A 19,233-nucleotide genomic window follows, 5' to 3' on the forward strand; every position below is an offset into this window, starting at 1 on the left:
TTTTTTTTCTTTTTTTTTTTCTTCTTCTTTTTCACTTGTTCCGCCAACGGATGGTGAAAAAACAAGCCAATACTGCAAATCCCATCTCTTGGTTACGTCGCATCGTCAAGGGTTCTACAGGATCTCATTCTCTACGAATTGTCTGACAAACAATCACGTGGGTAAGAAAAAAAAAAACCTTTTCGCGTGAATCCCGAAAAGTGGTAAACTCTCGCGGGGGAAAAATTTGAATTTTTCGAAGTATGTTTCTTCAACCACTCACCTTGCCGTTCTAGGATTGGGAAAGGGGCGAAAACTAAAATTAAAAAACAAACACACACGCGACACGGAATTGCAAAGAAAATGGAAAAAAGTACGAGCTGCAGAAAAGAAGGAGTGGGAGGAGGAACTGTTTCGACGTTTCGCTGCAGATGTATGTATGTATACATCTCATCACACCTACGTAATACATGTGTAAATACGTACAGAGAGACACCCCTGGAGACACGAGCTGCAGGAATTAATGCTCCCAGTTCCGTCAGCCCCACTCTCGAACCTTCGAACAGCACCCGCCGACGAACCTGTTAATTTATCATCGCTAAAACTTCTTCACCTCTTTCCACCACCAGGCCTCTTCACTGCATTTTCAAACTCGGCTGATTGATCCGCCTGCACTCTTCGGACGATTCCCTATTGGTACGAGTCTCTGCAGAGAAGGGGTTGGAAATTTCAATTATAAATCTTCACGCCGTGCATTATTATATACCCAGTTGAAAAAATTGACATAAATTCATCGAATCGGTGGTTATTAATTTCCAGAAATAACAAGATTCCCAATTTTTCGTACAATTTTCTTCTTGTTATTGCTTTTTGTTCGTCCCTTTTTTTTTTTCTTTTCATTTGTATACCGAGCACCGATTTTTTACCCATAGATTTGAGAATTAGAATTAGTTTAGAAAGTTGACTTGACTTGATAATTAACCATACGGATGTGAGGATGATAAATTAATGAAAAAAAAAAAAGAATTCGACAACATGAGATTATTATATGAAATCGGGCATTGTTTTTTTTTTCAGCTTTTACTGAGCTATCGGTTATATCTACTAATTTTGATTAAATCAAGGTTTCGCCGACGGGAACAAAAGATTATATTACCTGTGTATTATTGGTAATCCGAAGCTGCAGTGGCACAATTTAATTTCGTGTAAAAATTTTAGGCTTCGTTATTGTAATTACCATTTTTAGTATTTTATTTTTTATTCACATTTCGTTGGTTGAACAAGTTTTTAATGAAAAAATTCATCGCTACATTCTGTCGAAATTGGTTAATTAATTAATGTATACCTATATCCCATAGACTTTTATATGCAGACCCGAGTTTATTAGTCGGCTATAAAATTTCCCGCTGTATGCATACGTGCGGTGGCTAGAAATTCATAATTTCCATCAATTCTACGCGTGAATTAATCCACGACATATGATCATCTGAAATAAAAGACAAACTACGCGGTATTTTAACCATAAAAAAATAATCTAGCATCCCGAATAACCGATTGTTTTTAATTTAACGTTGCTCGTCACGTCTTGTTTCTTTTATTTATTTTTTTACCGTCTTCCAACTTCGAACAATTGCGATTATAAAAGTTTAAAAAATTTTTGGTCTACGCGGTACGTTTCCCTATATGTACAGATATAAATAACTGCGCGGTTCGATTACTCGATAGCATAATTTGGCAATCCGGAAAGACGAGAAAGTGATTAAAATTCTTTCAGTAGAAGTATAGAATTTTTATAATGAATTCGTTAATTAAAATACGAGAAACTTCTATTCGGCGTTAGATTGCGATGGAACTAAAATCGGATTTCGGCCTCGATACCAGACGGAAACAGCTGCACAAGCAAGGGTCGTAAGTTCTGAAGTATTTCATAATTGAGACCAGAAGAAGGATCGATAAAATTTTTTTGGCCAGACACAAGAGGCGGAGACCCGGCGAGAAAGAGCGAGAGAAACGTTAAGGAGAAACCGAGACTAGAGAAAGACGGCGAGATCGAAATAGGCGGAGGGCTGAGGGTTCGAGGAGGCGTCGCGCTGCACCCGACACTCGGGGAGAACTGAAATCTGCACCCTGTCCGTGCAGCACACGCGTGCAATGTCACACGTTACACGCGTGCACGCGGCTAACGCGAGAAAGTGAGAGAACAAGAGCCAGCTTCCGAGGGACGACGAAGGGTAGAATTCAGGGACGGAAAAGGAAAGGGAGGAGGCGACATGTAAGGGTTGAAAAAAAAAAAAAACGGGCACCCACCCTCACCTCTGCACACTTTTTGACAAAGAGAACGAGCGCTTTTTTATAATTGCGTTTTTAATTTGATGGATTCTTTGAAGCGATTTCTCTCGCACCCTTCGCTGATGTTGCGGGGTTTCGTTATTTCATTTCAATTTTTAGTTTCTCACCAGTTCGCTCGGTTCTGTTCGTCTTAATTTTTTATTTTTTTTTTTGTTCTTCTCTTCCAGCTCTTTCTCGGTTGAGAAAGTTTTGACTTTAACACACTAGTAAGGGAGAGAAAGAGAGAGAGACAGAGAGAGAGTAACAACCGAGGATGGAGTGGGGGGGTGGTTTCAGTATAAGGGTGGGAAAAACGGGGTGTTATTAATATTTCGTTGCAGTGTCTCCGTTAATTAAGAATTTAATTAGGAATTCACACTACGTTGAATATACGCACGTGTTTCCTTTTTCACGCTACTCTTTTTTCTTTATTTGTATCTTTCTTTACTTTCTTCTTTCTCTCTTTCGCTAACTCTCACACATGGGAAGAGTGTTCAGCACGAATAATGCTGCGAGCAACTACCAGACACCACTTTACTTTTTTTTTTTTTCATTGCAGTGATATACTTTCGATTTTTGTATAATTCACGAATTCAGTAATCCTGAATTTGAGATATCAAACATCCCTTTTCAACGTCTGCGCCAAAGATTTTACATCATCCGGTTGTCCGCTGGTTCCATTAACAGATTGATGGCGGAATTTTAAGGGTGAAAATGAAAGCCAACTACTGAATAACACCATATAAGCTATCCGCGTTTCAAAATGAAGGTCCAACTACACCCCTTCGTAGGAGTGGTCAGAAAACTCTCCCCCTAAACATCAGCAGCAGCCCTCGATTCTCCCCCAGTCAAAATCATCCGCTACCATGATCACCCTTATACCTACTCGCCATGCTGCATGTACGTAAAAAATTCACGGGGGTCTCCAATTCGCTGTACAGCTTATATGCCGATGAAACGATGGACAGGGGTGAAAATAATCCCAGCCTCCATATTCTTGATGAAATAGCATTTTTATTTATGTAAAAACTGGCAGTACTCTTAAGCCTAGAATTTTCTTGACACACTTTTAACAAACGATTCGACAAAAGCGCGATGTCAGTGTTTCATTTCGTATCGTTGAAAAGGCTTCAGGTTGAAACAACCGGAATTCATGGTCTTCGACGTGTGCGAGCAATTCCAAGACCTTGAGGTCTTCAAGAGTAATTTGCATCCTCGCATGAAAATTTCGTCCAAACGGTTTCTGGATAACCGACGCATGTGATACAAAACTGAAGACAATCTGAGGATTTCATTGTTCGTTGGTCAGTTTCCATGGCCAAGACGGCATTGGGTCAGCTTTGGACGTGACGATCGATTGGTGTAAAGCCGTTTCTGAAACGTTGTATTAAACGTCGTTTGAACTGACCACGAATGTCGGATGCGAGAATCCCTGATAAATTGATGGGCAGATATTCCGATACCCAGAACATCGGTATCCTGGAAGTCGTGAAGATATTCCGGAGATTACCGCGAACCGCATAATAAGGCGGTGTATTTAAACCAGCCTTGGAACGTATCGGAGTCCATCCCCTTTACGGTGGCGTATAAGCGTCGAGGCGTTTTATAGGTAGATATAAGTACAGGAGGCGCGAAAGCGGCAAATGAACAATAGAGCGTTATGGAATAGGAAAAATATATCTGGCTGGAGTGCCGAGTGGAAGATGAGAAAGTAAAAAAAAAACATAAACAAAAAAAAAAAAAAAAATAAAAAAACTCGAGTGACAGCGGAGGCGGATAAACAGGCATCTGAATTCGGGAGGGTAAAAACAACCGGAATAAAGTGTATCTCTGGGAAACGTTCCGCGGGTTCGCCACTATCGGTGCTGCAGGATGGACCGCTTCGCTTTGGCAGAGGTGGTGGCGCTTTCAGGACCGGTCGGCGGAAACGCAAGAGGGTGAGGGAGGCGGAGGGTGAAAACGGGGGGTTGGAGGAGGAGGAGGAGGAGGATAGGAAAACGGGAGAAGGATGAGGAGGGTGGGAGGAGTGGGAGGGAAAGCGAACTGTTGCTTCTATCCCGGCTCGACGCCTCTTCGTCATTGCGGGAAGCGCGGGAATTTCGAGCGTTTATCCCGGATTTCAACGATTAGCATCCTCCCCTGGCAACCCTCGAAATTGAAAGGCCTGCATGCGCGGAAATAATTCCACCTCCAATGCACCGCTACTCATTTATAGCTCTCGTGAGTTTTGGCTAATTCTCTGAGTTTCACCGTTCTTTGATCAAGCCCGTAGGTCGCAGATTCTGACTCGAAGAGTCCAGGAGCTTAAACGGTTTCCCAAATCCAAATCAATTCCGTGTTGCTAAACGAATCCTTACCGTGATTTCGAATTACTTTTCTACGACTTTGAATGAACAAACGGGCATCACTCGAAATCACATCTTAATGCTATTTTCTCTTCGAGGTTTCACCTTCAGTGACTGTTGTAATGGATTCCACGACGTCGGAAGATCTACCGTAACTTTCCGACATTCGAAACTATTACACATATGCTTACGCGGACACGATAAAGTTACAGAAACCGGCACTAAAATCCATTCGATATCGATGGATCATTCGAAACCGTCGAAATCGACGACCGATGTAACGACCTCGTCCGGGTTTTCATCATTGCTCATTTTCTCGTCGTCCAAGTTTCTCCGATTCGCATCCTAGTCCCTCATCTTTTCCACCGTAAGAAACACCGTCGGTAATATTCGAGTACCAAACTGACGTGTTAACTTTTGTCAATCACTATCACCACCATTTTCCACAAGGCATCGGGGTTTTCTAGTACCCGCCACTGAACCGTGACGGAGAGAGGTGAAACGCCGCTTTTCCCCCTCCTCTGATCGCGCATATCTCTAGACTGCGATCAGCCTATGTACCCTGAGCCTGCCCACCTCTCCGCTGAGCTTTGCCAAGACTAGTCTAGCCTAGCGTAGCCTAGCCGTGGCGGTTGACCCACCGCCGGTTGATGTCAGTGTTACGCCAACTCTCCTAGCGACGCCGCCGCCGCGACGCCCCCGCAGCCCGCACCCGCGTCTGCAGAGCTACTTGTAGCTTATGCTCTCAGAGAGTCGTGAGGTCGGCTTGAACCTGTTGGCACTATTCCATGTCGGTGAAGCGCCCCGATATAGGTAGAGACGCGGTTGTACGCTCTCTGTAAACGGAGGCACGAGCCGTATGCGCGACTCCTTTCATCACTGCACAGCTGTTCGCAATTTTCACCTCTGATTCCAAGATCAAATTCCGTTTCGGTTGGCCATGCACCGGGACCTTCTGACTGCCACGTTACAATGTGTACATCCTGTTTTTATAAACCAATTCTTCTCTCTCTCTCTCTCTCTCTAATTTACGGTCGATTGGACCCACGTTATGGCAAAGGCCGATCAATGCCACTTTGACATTTTTTTTTTTTTTTTCTCCACCATTCATTGACACGTTAAAATTCACCGAAAAATCATAGATCAGCATGTAGAAAACCTATACGTAACTATAAAACTTGCATCGTCAGTCATGTCACAATATTTGGCAAGCTTGTTGATACACGGTAGTGTTGTGTATGCGTGACCTTCGCAACACGTCACGCATATCGTATATATTTGCGTTATGGAAATTTTGGCATATCCGCATTGTTGTATGTTCAACTATTAAAAATTTATTTCCGTGTCAAGTTCAATTGTAAGTCTATTATGATCGACCATCTGAATCATTTCAAAAAAGTATTTCTCGACGGTGGTGATAATTCTACAGATTATTCTCAATTTGATCGATTTTTCTGAAGAAAGGGCGTTTCGGGCTGGGCTGCAGGTCGCATGGGTGCAGCGAAAGAGGTGGAAGTATACGGTACCCTTGGTGCACACCTATAGAGTGGCGAAACAACGATGGAAGGGTAGAGAGAAAAGCTCGCGTCGCGGAGCTGCCCGTAAAACAAAGTAACGACAAAACCAGCCCTTCCCCCTCCCTCGACGAGCGTGAGCTTTTTTCCCCCCTTCGCCGCGGCCCTTGGAGCCACCGGGTGAGCGGAAACGTCGAACGAAACATTAAAAACTGGCGGAAGGGAAGGAGGAAAGGGAAGGTTGGGAGGGGGCGAAAAAAGCTCCAGGGGCGCGCAGCGTGGTATAGATATACGCGGAGGGTGGCGCGCGTACCAACCTAGCTGGAATAGTAGGAGCGTTGCACTTGGAGGGGAGAAGGTTATGACAGGCGAGGTATTGAGCGGATCTTTCGTTAAAAAAGGAAAGGAGGGAAAAAATATATAAGGAGTTAAAAGACGGGGGTGGATGGTGGGGCGAAGGAAATAGAAAAAAATAACAGCGGACAAAAAGAGTTTCGCGAAAAAACGAGAAAAAAAAAAAGAACAGAGAATTAAAAAAGAAAAGACGCCCCGAGCATCCAGCCTGCATCGCCGGGGGAGGAGAGGCTAAGTAACCGAATCTGACGCACCCTTACTACTCTACTCTACCTCTAGCGTTGCTTGCAAGCTTACCGAGGGAAAAAGCGCCGCGCGGAAGCGCGGGGAGCGCTTTTCCAACCCCCGACTTCCCCCTCCCTTCCTTTGCTCTTACCGCCCCCTCCCAACACCTGCACCTTCGATTCACGATGTACCTTGGCACCTACCGCTGGCACCACCCCATCGACGCCATCGTCCCGATGCACCCATGGTTACTACGGTCGGGTTCCTCGCTCAAAGAGCTCATACCAGTTCGTACTCTCTTTTCCAAATTCTCCACCCCCATGCACTCCGGATTTCCGGATTGCGTTATCTCCGCTCGCACCTGGGTTCATCTCCAATTTGCATATCCATGCCCGGTCGGGGTATGAGGGACGTGGGTTTTCGGATTGACCATTGCCGAGAGCCGAACTGTTGAAATTCATTCACTGATTCTTGATCTAGATTTTTTACATTCCATCTTAGACTGCTTGTTTTTGGTGCAAAAATATATGGATTATTGTATAATTAGCTGACCGGATTTGATCCTGGTGTAATTTAGTCCACGGGGAAGTTTTTTGGTAAAGTGAAGTACCAGAGAGCAAAGCGATATCAACGAAGGCTTGGGATTTATAAAATTCTTTTGCCAATTCATTGCAGATCGTGATCACAAATCAATAAATGATCGGAATTCAATGCACGATGACAAGTAGTGACTTGTTCACTTTCGAGTACCCGACCCTCAACATCAATCGGTGACGACTGATGGCTGCGAATGATTGTCCTCGTGACTATCTGGTCCAAGAAACCGTCTTCGTTAATGCCAATTGCGAATCGGTCGAGTCCATACTTTTCCCATTTGTTAGAAATAGCCAGGAAACTAGTCCGCTTAAATTTATAGCCATCCACCTATAAGGTTTGCGTGTCTAGGTCCCGTCTTTTCACGCATGATACTCGTCCAGGTGGTGTGGTGTACACTCGCCGTCTATGCTATGAGAAAATACGGTGCCTGCGTGTATACGTATATAGTATAAAAATTCTTCGCGTGTTATCCACTGCTGCTGCCGAGGCAAAAAAAGGTGAAAAATATATACAACGGGTCACACGATATCCCACGCAAAATGCATACATCGCGAGTGACGACGGAACGCAGGACAATAGTTTTCTCCATCGTCCAAATTACGTGCATTTGCACGCGGTCCCCTCACGTTATACATATATATATATATATATATATATATACATATAATATATATATTCCCATCCATCCATCGAAACCTGTTCAATCTAGTCGAAATCAAACCCTCAAAAACCCAGCAGGACAGGTGCATCTTTGACGCGCCGAAGCTGACGCACCCTGAGAGCGTCGAGCGATAGACGGGGGTTCGATGGGGGGAAGGTAGGGTGGAGGGGCGGTGTTATCCTGGAGGCTAAGGATAGCCGCTAGGTGGATAGATAAAGAAGGAAATTGGGATGAGCCGTGGGGGTTGCAGGGGGTGGGGGGTGGCAGGAGATTCGAAGACTGAGGAGCGAAACAGAACGTGAGAGAGAGAGAGAGAGAGAGAGAGAGAGAGAGAGAGAGAGAGAGAGAGAGAGAGAGAGAGTGAGTGGCGGATGCAGCGAGAGAAGGAGTGGGGGAGGAGGTAGAGGAGCGTGGCAACCTAGGATGAAAGGATGGTTACCAGCTACTACTCTATTGATCGGTAATTCTTTTTCTCTTGTTGCATATTAGGCGCTCTCTGCCCGCGAGACTCGGTCCCCCCACCCTCCCCCTTCCACCCTTCCACCGGTCCTACCACCTCCGCCCCTGCAGAACGAACCTCACCATGCACCGTCACCACGACGACTCCGCACCCTAGACGAGGCTGCACGAGGAGCGCGTTGCGTCGCGTCGCCTCCGCCACCAGTTTTCAACCCCTACCCCACAGTCGGACCTCTTCCCTCTCTCCGTCTTCCGTCGTCGGTTACCCCGCCACCACGGCACTAGCTTCCTCGTTGCCCGTTTCCTCCTCCCCCCTCCCCGCCGACCCACCACCCCCGCACATCCTCCTTCCGCCTTCTTACAGCAATGTTTCATTTTAAGAAAAACCAAGCCCCTAGTCGAACTTTTGGACAGGGTGGGGCGGTGGTGGTTACATTCTTCGACGGTGGGCGAGGGATGGACCTGCATCCCTTCCTCGATTCACGTCTCCCGCGTCTCGTCGCCTCCCACTTGCTGCATTTGCACTCAGAGCTAGACTTACAAAGTTGCCATTATCTGAAATATTGTGTTGAACGTTGTCGGGACGGTACGCGTTTCTAAATTGTCCCGATGTCACCTTGCGATCGGATGTAAGATTGGCTCGTTTATAAAAGCGTGGAACACACGCTTCCGTGATTAACATTTTTGCATATCTTACAGAGAGTGGAGATCAACATGCTTTGTTCTAAACGTGTGTTTTTTTTTTTGTTTGATTTCAGGTATGTGCTACGGTGGAAATTATTATCAAGCCAGTCTAGAGTCGAGGTTGGAAGAAGATAATATAAAGTACAGGAAGGACAATACCAAAGGGGGATATTAGAGAGGAGAAAAATAGTACTAGCACGTTGAGAGAATCGAGGAAAATTCTCTATCCATCCATCCATCTATCCATCTATCCATATATCTCTCGGTATTCATGGAGCCGATGCTAGATGAACCAGTACGCGAGAAGATAGGACATTAAACGTGCGCAGGAAGACGGAGGGAAAGAAGCACAGCGAACGTTATTCTTAGAGCGTCGTTTTACCATCATCCCCACCGGAAGCCCGAAAAATCTCCTCAAAAACTCCCACTACCACATTTCCGTCGGGTAGTGTCTCTCTCTCCTTCGCGGACGCTTTCCCCACCTTGTCAGATTCCCTCTCGCACCAGTCTCAGTTTTCCCCCTCCTTACTTCCTATATTCCCCCAGACGTTCGACGACGCCGTTGCACCGAGTTCCATCCCCACCGCTTTACTGAGGACAAGGTATACGTCACGCGTGACGTCACGAGAGCATACACACCGGGACACCACCAAGCTCTCATCCCCACCACGGGAGGCAGCCGTGCGGCAGTAGCGGGAGAAGAACACCCCCAGGAGCAGCGGTTATATACCCGGTGCATTTCCCCTCACCCAACGCATACACATCCGAGGGGATATCACACGTTCCCGACGAAGGTCTTCGCGCGCTCTATCCAACGTTCGTCGTCTTGGTTGTGGTGGTGGTGTCGCGGCGGTCGTAGGTTCGCTGTTCGGAGGTACAAAACGCGAACGGGAAACACACACACATCCTAAGATGTGATTTCAAAAATGGCGGATTGCTCCTATGCCCGTTGCATACAGGAACGGCGACACATTCGACGTGAGCTACTGCGATGGACGAAGAATATGGTTTACGTAGTTGGTGAGTAGTCGCATTATTTTAACAACGAATTACGAGAGTTTCGAGGATAAATAAAAAAATTGGAAAAAAAAAAAACAAAAACAAACAAACAACGATCAACAAAGAACAACAGTGTCTGCTACTATAAAAGAAAAGAAACCAAAAAAAAAAAAAAACTCAAAAAGACAAGATAACTCGTTCGACACATCTGACTCTTTACGTACCGTTTCTCATTGTCATTGCATGTGTGCGCGCAGCTCTGGGAGCAAGAGAGAATGCATCTTGTGCGCACCTCGCTAACGTCTGCTCTCCCCTCCCCCCCCCCCCCCCCCCCACCCGCCCCGCACCCACTTCCTCCTCACCCCCTTTCCCGTACCCTTTTCCTATCCGTGGTTCTCCCCGTTTTCCCCGAACTTCTGGCACTAAGAGGTTCGCGGAACCGTTCTCGGTTACGGTGTTTCTCCCCCCACGGAACGTCTTTGGTAGCCGTGGTTGAGCTTTAGATTCGCGCAATGGACTTCGGGAGAAACGTAGGCTTACGTCGCGCGGAGAGAACGAGCTTTTAACCGCGCACGCTGCACGCGGAATGCCCTCCCCGATCACGGTGCGCGCGTGAGTTGCGCGCCCCCCTTCGTCACCCCTTCGCAGTGTCTCTCTTTCTCTCTTTCTCTCTTTCTCTCTCTCTCTCTCTTTCTCTCTCTTTCTCTCTCTATCTTTCTCTCTCTCTCTCTCTCTCTCTCTCTCTCTCTCTCGCGACCTGTTGCGATTCAAAACGCGGCAGCGGAATCTTGGCCGAGGATAGAATGACAGTGTCGGTATCCCGGCCGTATCGCGCTCCCAGGATTCCCCTTCATTGTCAACTGGATCGCTGGTCACATCCGCGTCGCAGCGACGGCGATGCGTATCTAGGAACCGTTGGGCGATGACGTTGCCCAGCTGTGTTGCCTTGTTTGCGATTTTATATTTTTGGCGGTCCAAGCCATAGATAAACTTGGGCTTTCCTTTTATCTGTGTCGATGCGGTTTCCTGCTTACTTTGTTCCTATCCCACGCTCTGTCTCTCTCTCTCTCTCTCTCTCTCTCTCTTCTCTCTCTCTCTCTCTCTCTCTCTCTCTCTCTCTCTCTCTCTCTCTCTCTCTCTCTCTCTCTCTCTCTCTCTCTCTCTCTCTCTCTCTTTCCCAACTTCCTCCCGGAAAAACAAAATTTATAATTACTAACCACACACAATTAGTCCAAATTTAACCGGTGACGGTTATGGTCGTATCGTGTTTCCGTGTGAGTTCAATTTTTTGTTTTTTTAGTGATCAGTTTTTCTCAACTACGAATATATATATACATATACATGTACTAAAATTAACACGAGATTTATTATCATTCGCCATGAAGTTAATTGAGCAGTATCAATTAAGCGGTGAGGATTATGATTATCACGTTCAAATATTATACCTTACAACCATGGTACTTGCAATGAATTTTGATTTATACCTATACGCGATTGCAAAGAATACCGAGCGCACCGTCTCGTGAATGTATACATAATGTCGATCTAAGAAATTCGAATATTCAGAAATATTCTGTAACGCTAATTTTTTCTCAATCGTGCCGAAACCGAATGAGAACAAAAAAAAAAGAAACAAAAAAAAAAAAAAAAAACCGAAAAAGAAAAGGAACAACAAAAAGCTCGTGGTAAAAAAAAAAAAAAAAAAAAAATAATTGCGGAGCTTTGAAATTTCGCGTCGGGGAACAAAGTAAACATTATAATAATGTGCGCGCGGTGCAGCGAGAGGAGTGCAAACTACGGAGAAGGAGGAGGACGAGGATGAGGAGGAGGAGGACGAGGAGGAGGAGAACGACGACGAGGGGGGCGGGAGGGGGAGGTAGGCGGCTCTCGGAGGGGAAAATGCAATGCCCTCCCCTCCCCTCCCGCCCCCCTCGCCGTATTCCTTCGCCGCCCGTCGTCCTCCTCTCGGAGCGCGTCGTTGCGACGCCGGCGTCGCGACGGGCGTCAGGAGAGCGCGGAGTACTGCACGGGCTGCGCGCCTTGACCACAGACAACCAGCCGTCCCAGCCGCCGCCCGAAAGGTTCTCACCTCTCTTATATTCTGTTACACTCTCTACCGGGTTCCCTTTCGATCCATACATGCTTGCAACGCGCGTACCCTTTCCGCGTGCCTGTGATTGTACGTCGTCTGCCCTGCGTGTCTTTGCGTCACACGTGTACGCGCGTGCGTGCGCGTGTGTGTGTGTGCCTGTGTGTGTGTTGTGTGTTTTTGTATTTTGTCTTTTATTTTTTTTTTTTTTTTATCACAAGTCGAACGCAGCCATGTGCGTGTGTGTCCGTGTGTGCCGGACGCGTGCCATGTCTCCATTTCGTTTTGTTCGACAATTTTTGCATCGTCGTTATACTCACGCATCGTCGTTCCTTCGTTTCAATATTACTGAAAGCTCTGGTTCGAGTGAGTGAGTGAGTGGGTGAGTGAGTGAGTGAGTGAAGGCCATTCGTGCCTTTAAATATCTGTGATTCACGGACCCCGGTGCATCGGTCACAAAATCCAAAATCCACGATTCATGATCTGCTGGTCTGACGCAAATTTTTCACTACGACGACTCGACGTAACAACCTTGTTCAGTTGTTCCGCAAACGTAATTTTTAACGAGCGTTTCCTTGGTCGGTAGGTAACTGAGAGGAATATATTGATAAACTTTTATATTGTAGATGTTTCATCCAACAGTGGGGATCTATTTTGTCTTTTCGTTTTTTTTTTCTTTTTTTCGAACACTCAAATCAACGATTAGATTGTTTTATCCACAACTTGATTTCTCCCATCGTTTCACTTTTCATTTTTACAATAATATAAACATATAGCTGGTTTATCATTGATAAGAATATTCAACACCGATTCGAGTCGTGAAATTGTTGAAATTAATAAATTTGCTAAACAAGCGTACTCGTTAATGGTAAATGAAATGAGTAAAATACACATCCGCGAGTTCGAAAAAACGTCATTGTAACTTGAAAGAGGAAAGACAAAAAAAAAAAACTTCCGCCGATACGAATCTCCGAAGGATGGCGAACGTTACAAGTGCGACAATAAAAATTCGTAAAACTTCGCGTTTCTTCGTCGAACAGCGGGGATGTCGGGAGGGATTTAAGGATGGAGTGGTGGAACAGAGGTGGGGGGTTAAAATGCGTAATGAAACAATACCGTGATAGCGTCGGAGAGTGGGGGACAGGGGGTGGCGACGCCGAGTGCAAAGTGGCCGAGGAGAGGGGACGTCTTTGGCGTCCCTGCCGCCCCCTTATCAGCTTTGTCGATTGACCTCGCTTCGGCTCGAGGGGCGAAAGGAGAAGACGAAGAAGGGCGGGGGTGTCGACGGTGGGGAGGAACGCTACGCGGGGGGTAAATTGACGAAAATGACGGCTCCTCTTCCTCTTTCTTTCCCCTTTTAACGCAGCTTTTTCCCTCTTCCTCTCACTCTTCCTCTAACTATTATTATTATTATTATTATTGTTGTTATTATTATTATTGGGGGGTTGGGGGTTTTTTTCTTTCTTTCTTTCTTTCTTTTCTTACTTCCCGATGCAACGGCTCGAAAATCGTTTCCTAAAAACCCCTGCAGCTGGTGCATCTCGGTGCAGTAGACAGACTCGACGCATCGGTGAACAACATTCACGAAGAGAGCTGGTGCTACCGCTACGTCGGGACGACGAGAATAATTCCACTTGTATAATTTATATTCTCTTTAATCACAGTGCGTGCGTTGAAAATCGTAACAAGTGAAGTTCGAGCAGCTATTTCGCGTTTGTGAACAATTTTTCTTTTTGTTTTTTTCTTCACAAAATACGAATCGACAGATTCGAACGTGTCTGAATCCATATCGTACGGCAATCGATCTTCTTCCGTAAAACGTTACCTTTTAATCGAAATCTGCGAGAAATATTTCATATTTTCAATAATCCTGAATTCCTTAGGGGGTGAAATTAGTGCAGGTTGTGATCGGTGCTGTAATTCGACGCCTGAACTATTTCCGATTCGCGTTTAAAGTAAGAAAGATACTTTTTTTCTACGAAAAATTCGAGTCTGCCTTTAACGCGTTCACTATATCGCATGTCAAGTACGGAAAGCGGAAGTGATTTCTTGGCTGTGGTTTTCAGCGCGTACCTTATCTTGGAAAATACCATTCCGAATTTGATAAGTTTTAAGGAAAGAAAATAAAAATAAAATGAAAGGCCTGTGTCCGTGTACAAAGATGTTTTAGTGAAATCCTTCGGTATATATTTGTGAGTGAAGGAGAGAGAGAGAAAGAGAGAGAGAGTAAGGATAATATCAACAAGTTGTACGGAACCGGTGGCGGCCATGGCTATGTGGTGGGTTCTTCATCTCTATACATATGCATGAGGGATACACACACACACACGTACATATAACGTATAACATGTAACGGACTTTGGGTTTGGATGTGTGTTACACGCAAAGATCCAACACGTTACTTGCTGGGTGACTTTAGACTATATGCTTAACCTCAAACCTCCGTATGTGTTATACATACACACATGTTGTTCGTTCTTGTCCTCCATTTTCCTCCAGGCTTGAGATTAAGCACAAATCGTCCAAAGTCCATATAATCAAGCACGCCGTCTAAACTAAAGATATATGTCATATTTAACGGGTTGCACCATCAAGTATCCGAGAGGCGTAAAAATATATAATATAAATATAGGCGTTCATCGCCACCCTTTGTTGTAATGTCTCATCAGGAACGGACGCGTTGGTTTACCATCGTATCCGTCGTCGGTAGAGGATGTTATTTTCTGATTGTTTGTTTAATTTGTTTTTTTTTTTTTTTTTCTTCATTGATTGTTCTTCAACGTTTTTCTCATTTCGCGTACGTATTATTGTCGGTATTCAAACCGCGTGAATAAATTATAATCGTTATATTCATTGCTTGTGATGTGATTCGATAAGATTTCCTGCGTTTTATAAACGTAATGTATCGTTAATTTATTTTCAAATCATTTACCAAGGCAAAAGATTGAAATTCTTTTTTTATTAAACAAGAGACTCGATTCTCAACAAGATGTTATTCGTGTGTAGCAATCATTTTGTTCGGTTATTTGTCGAAAGCTTGCGGGAAATACGGTTCATTGATTAATCGAGTCGTCATCAGTGTCGACTGTTATTTCTATTCTAGATCAAATTACGATACGCATGTTCAATCATTCCGGTCAGAACTGTGACGATACATTTTTTTTTTTTTCTGTTTGTTTTTTTTTTTTTTTTTTAATCGCAGTGACGATCGTTGAAAATTTGTTCGAAATACGGTTTCGTTTCACATCATCATCATCATCATCGTCATCATTTTCATTTGGCATCACTGTCATAGCTACTGCTGCTGCACGTGTGATAAATCATGAGGCAAACAAACCGAGTAATTGACACGGTTATGCAAACGATGCCTAAATATAGTATCGCGAGTTATTGCCAATCAGTACCTCACACATGTATATATACATATATATATATATATATATGTATATACGTATAAAAGTACCTGTGTGTCGGACAATACGTGTTTTTATCCGACATGCGCTTATGTGATGGTGAAAAACATTGAAATCATCGTCACCTAATTCATTCGACGATCAGATGACGCAGAGAAATTTTTAACGGGCATACGTGCGAATAAGTTCGAATAAAATTAAAGTTGGATTTCGATCCTGCGAAAGTATTGAAATGAAGATTCAGCTAAAATTTCAGTCAAATCCAATCGTCATGATAATCGTTTAAAGATAAACCATCCGAAAGAAAGTTAACCAACGAGTGAACACATTCGGTTACAGTGGGATGCTCACCTCAAAATTTTTCTCAATGCAGAAGCTCCGTTCAGGCAGTAAATAAGCTCTCCTTGTGTGCCTATAAGTGTATTCACTTCCGGAATAGTAGGATCCGATAATCGTATCCCTCAAACGGTGCGAATCCCCATTCAAGTTTGCAGCATCCATCTCTCTCGAAACTATTCGACCCAAGGCTACTATGTGCACTGTGTAGAATCGGAGCGTGTGCTACACGTTCCTCTCTCTCTCTCTCTCTTTCTCTCTGACTTTGATATATATGTATATACATACACACAACGTAGCATGGAAAAGTTGTGCGTTGTCTCAACGAAACCAACCGAAACATTTCGCTTCTACCACTTCTGACTGCAGTACTCTCTCAGTTTTGGTTTTAGCCCCGATTCGTGACATCGTCTCTGGTCTCTTTCCTCACGAACGTCACGAATTTTGAACTAAAGCGTTTTGCACGCTGTACAGCCTGCATTCGAGGTCTTTGCGGCGTCGTGTCGTCGTCACCCTTGGTATCGATTAAAGCGCATCTAGGCACCGGGCACCGTTTGAAAGCCACTTTGTTCCACCAGCGTTCACCGTCCTGCACGCCTTCGTTCACCGTCAAATAAAATACCTATCATCCATTTGTGAAAATGGTCTCGAACCGTTCCCGATTTACCATTGTAAATGATCGTTAATTTTGACAGCGCAACGACGAGCTCGACATCTTACCGACACTTTCGGAATTATTGTTCGTTTTTCATTCTACTTATATCCGTTAGAGAACAGTGATTGTTTGCACTGTATTCCCGGTTTTGGTACAAACCAAGTACTCGAGTAAAAGAAATAGTTTTTTTTTTTTTTTTATTTCTTCCTCTGACAAGGAAGTCACGCAATGATGAAAATATCGTGAAATATTAGCAGTCGTTTCGTTGTTGCGCAGTATTTTGTGAAATGGATTTATACCGTTCGCGATGCGAACATCACACGATTGGACAATTTTCGGTGTATATCCGTCGCCGTAATGGAAATTGAATTTTCATACGAGTCAATGCCGGTTTGATGATTCGATGCTCGATTGTTTGCCGCACGTACTGTGCACACATCCATACAGGTGGAAAAAAATCCTACGGTGGAAGGGGAGTCAATTTTATCCGTAAAATCCGTTCACGCATTCTGTTATCCTGAAAATTGATTCCCTGCAGCCCGTTAAAATTATTTTCAACGCTCTTTAAACTCCGATTGTTGCTAATTTAGTGAATACGATAAACGAGCCGGGGATTGATCGAACAAATCTCTCACCCTGCCCAACTCCATGCACTTGTTTCAATTTTATCCCACTCTCCTACAGCGTGACAGTACCATCAGATTTTCGTAATTTCGCACAGCTTTGGTTTCAAATATTCAGGTTTATTTTTCACCTTTTAATAAATTTTTTAACCGAACTTTTGTATCGAATTATTAAATCAAATGGGAATCGTTGTACGGATTGATCGATCGAAATTTCGCTGAAGTGAAAATTTTGGAATCTCAACTTTTTGCAATTGCACACGAAGTACAGAATTCTTACTTGTGTGATACTCTGAGATCATTCGAGTACTCGATACGCGTTTCTTATCAAAATACTGGCAAAAGGAAGAAGAGAGAAGATAAACACATCACAATACTTTTGTGCAATGTGTTATCTCTCGCTGAGCAACTCGGCGTCTGGTCGTCACGTTTTTTAGCAAGGTTGAAATTGACGATTTTTCTTACGCGTACCTCTTTTTCCGCAATTCCAAAAATATTCAAACAGTTTTTTTAACGACACCTGTTTTACCGAATTTTTCTAGTTACTGTAACAAATGAAACTTTTCTCAGCGTATCTCAATTAAACTTCAAATACCTTTCGATCATAAAAAAACCTATCCAAACTTTTTTTTCCAATACCACGAATAAAACTCTTCCTCTCCTAATTCCAATCAGCAAAATACCGAACTCATCTCTTCAAAAAACATTTTTTATTCACTTCAGGAGCAAAGTCTACCAATCATTCAATCGAATTTCATTCTCTGTTTCCCAATTACTGAAAACTCGAACGAAAGTCGTCAAGATGTTGAAGCTCGGGTGAATGCAAAAACAAAAAAAAAAGAAAAAAAAAGAAAAATGGACGAGAAGGCGAAAACGTCGGTTCGAAAAATGTTTGCTGATCCGGCACTAGGTCCTTATGCACGAAGTGACGTCGGCCGTCTCGTTTCTGGTGTTGAGGTAGGCCTGATATGCGCGGCGTCGCGACGCGCATCCGTGCAACCACCTGTACACCCTACAGGGTGAGAGGTGGCTCTTTGTGTTCCTTCCCGTCTTCTTCATCGGCTGCGAGAGGGACACGCTGATCATTACCCACGTCTCGCCGGTGTCCTGAAGGAGCAGACGTGGCCACCCTGCAGGGCGTTCGAAGTACCGGGAGGGTTGGCTTTGAATTCAAAGCAGGGTTGATCCGAAATTCCGATCATTCCTTTTTTTTCTCCTTTTTTTTATTCAGTTTTTGATAACAACAGATTTTGTCAATTTTTTTTTAAACGGAATAATTTTATTTTTTGTTTTTTTTTTTCACGTGAAAATAAAATTGCTGGTACGGAAACAAAACGTCAACCTAATGAATTTGCTTGTCAAAATTGTTTTTTCGAGTTTAACTTGTTCGCATTCAAATTAGAGAAATGTCAATTTCGGTTCGTTAGCAAAATTGTACGGAATTATACGATCTTGGTAGCAAAAGTTTTGTCTGTGAACGAAATTTTAAACGCGATCGCAAAAGGGAGAGTGAAGCTTCTGGGATTTGTTGGATAAGAAATTTTTAAAAATAACTTTACCTCCTCGTATCTAGAAATTGAAAAACAAAATTTTATGATTCTTCTAACTCTTTATTTGTTCAATACTTCAATTTATGGTGCTGTTGGAAAATGGACAATTTCAAATTTCTGCATCACTAGAACCAAAAAAAAAAAAAAAAAAACAAATCCTGACGCCTAGTTAGAATCAAATCTACTATCGGTCCAAAAGACCGATATTTTACAACAGAATGCAAAGTTTGCTTAATACAGGTTTGGATTCAGTTTATTATTAAATATTTATCGTATAAATAGACCACGCAGTCGCGGTAATACGAGCGAGCTAATTACAGGACTGTAGATAATTAATTAACAATTGTACAGTCTCCTTTCGAATCAGCCGATTCGATTGATTCAATTAAACAACCGCGTCGAGTAATTACGTAACAATGTAT

The 19,233-nt window shown here is 43.9% G+C and overlaps 1 protein-coding gene across 9 annotated transcripts in view; it reads left to right on the top strand.

The window, feature by feature from the left end:
* LOC124300675 (mushroom body large-type Kenyon cell-specific protein 1-like) overlaps nucleotides 1-19,233 on the top strand; it is a 98,199-nt gene that overhangs the window by 43,726 nt on the left and 35,240 nt on the right. For 8 of the 9 annotated variants that reach the window (XM_046754983.1, XM_046754981.1, XM_046754990.1 and 5 more), the window contains one exon: nucleotides 9,221-10,166. In XM_046754983.1, the coding sequence (XP_046610939.1) occupies nucleotides 10,073-10,166 (94 nt within the window). In that variant the 5' untranslated portion in view covers nucleotides 9,221-10,072. Of the gene's footprint in view, nucleotides 1-8,444; nucleotides 8,464-9,220; nucleotides 10,167-19,233 lie in introns of those variants that run through there. The other variant, XM_046754985.1, reaches the window with a different exon arrangement.

Source organism: Neodiprion virginianus, chromosome 3 (genome assembly GCF_021901495.1).
Source record: "Neodiprion virginianus isolate iyNeoVirg1 chromosome 3, iyNeoVirg1.1, whole genome shotgun sequence".
Lineage (NCBI taxonomy): Eukaryota > Metazoa > Arthropoda > Insecta > Hymenoptera > Diprionidae > Neodiprion > Neodiprion virginianus.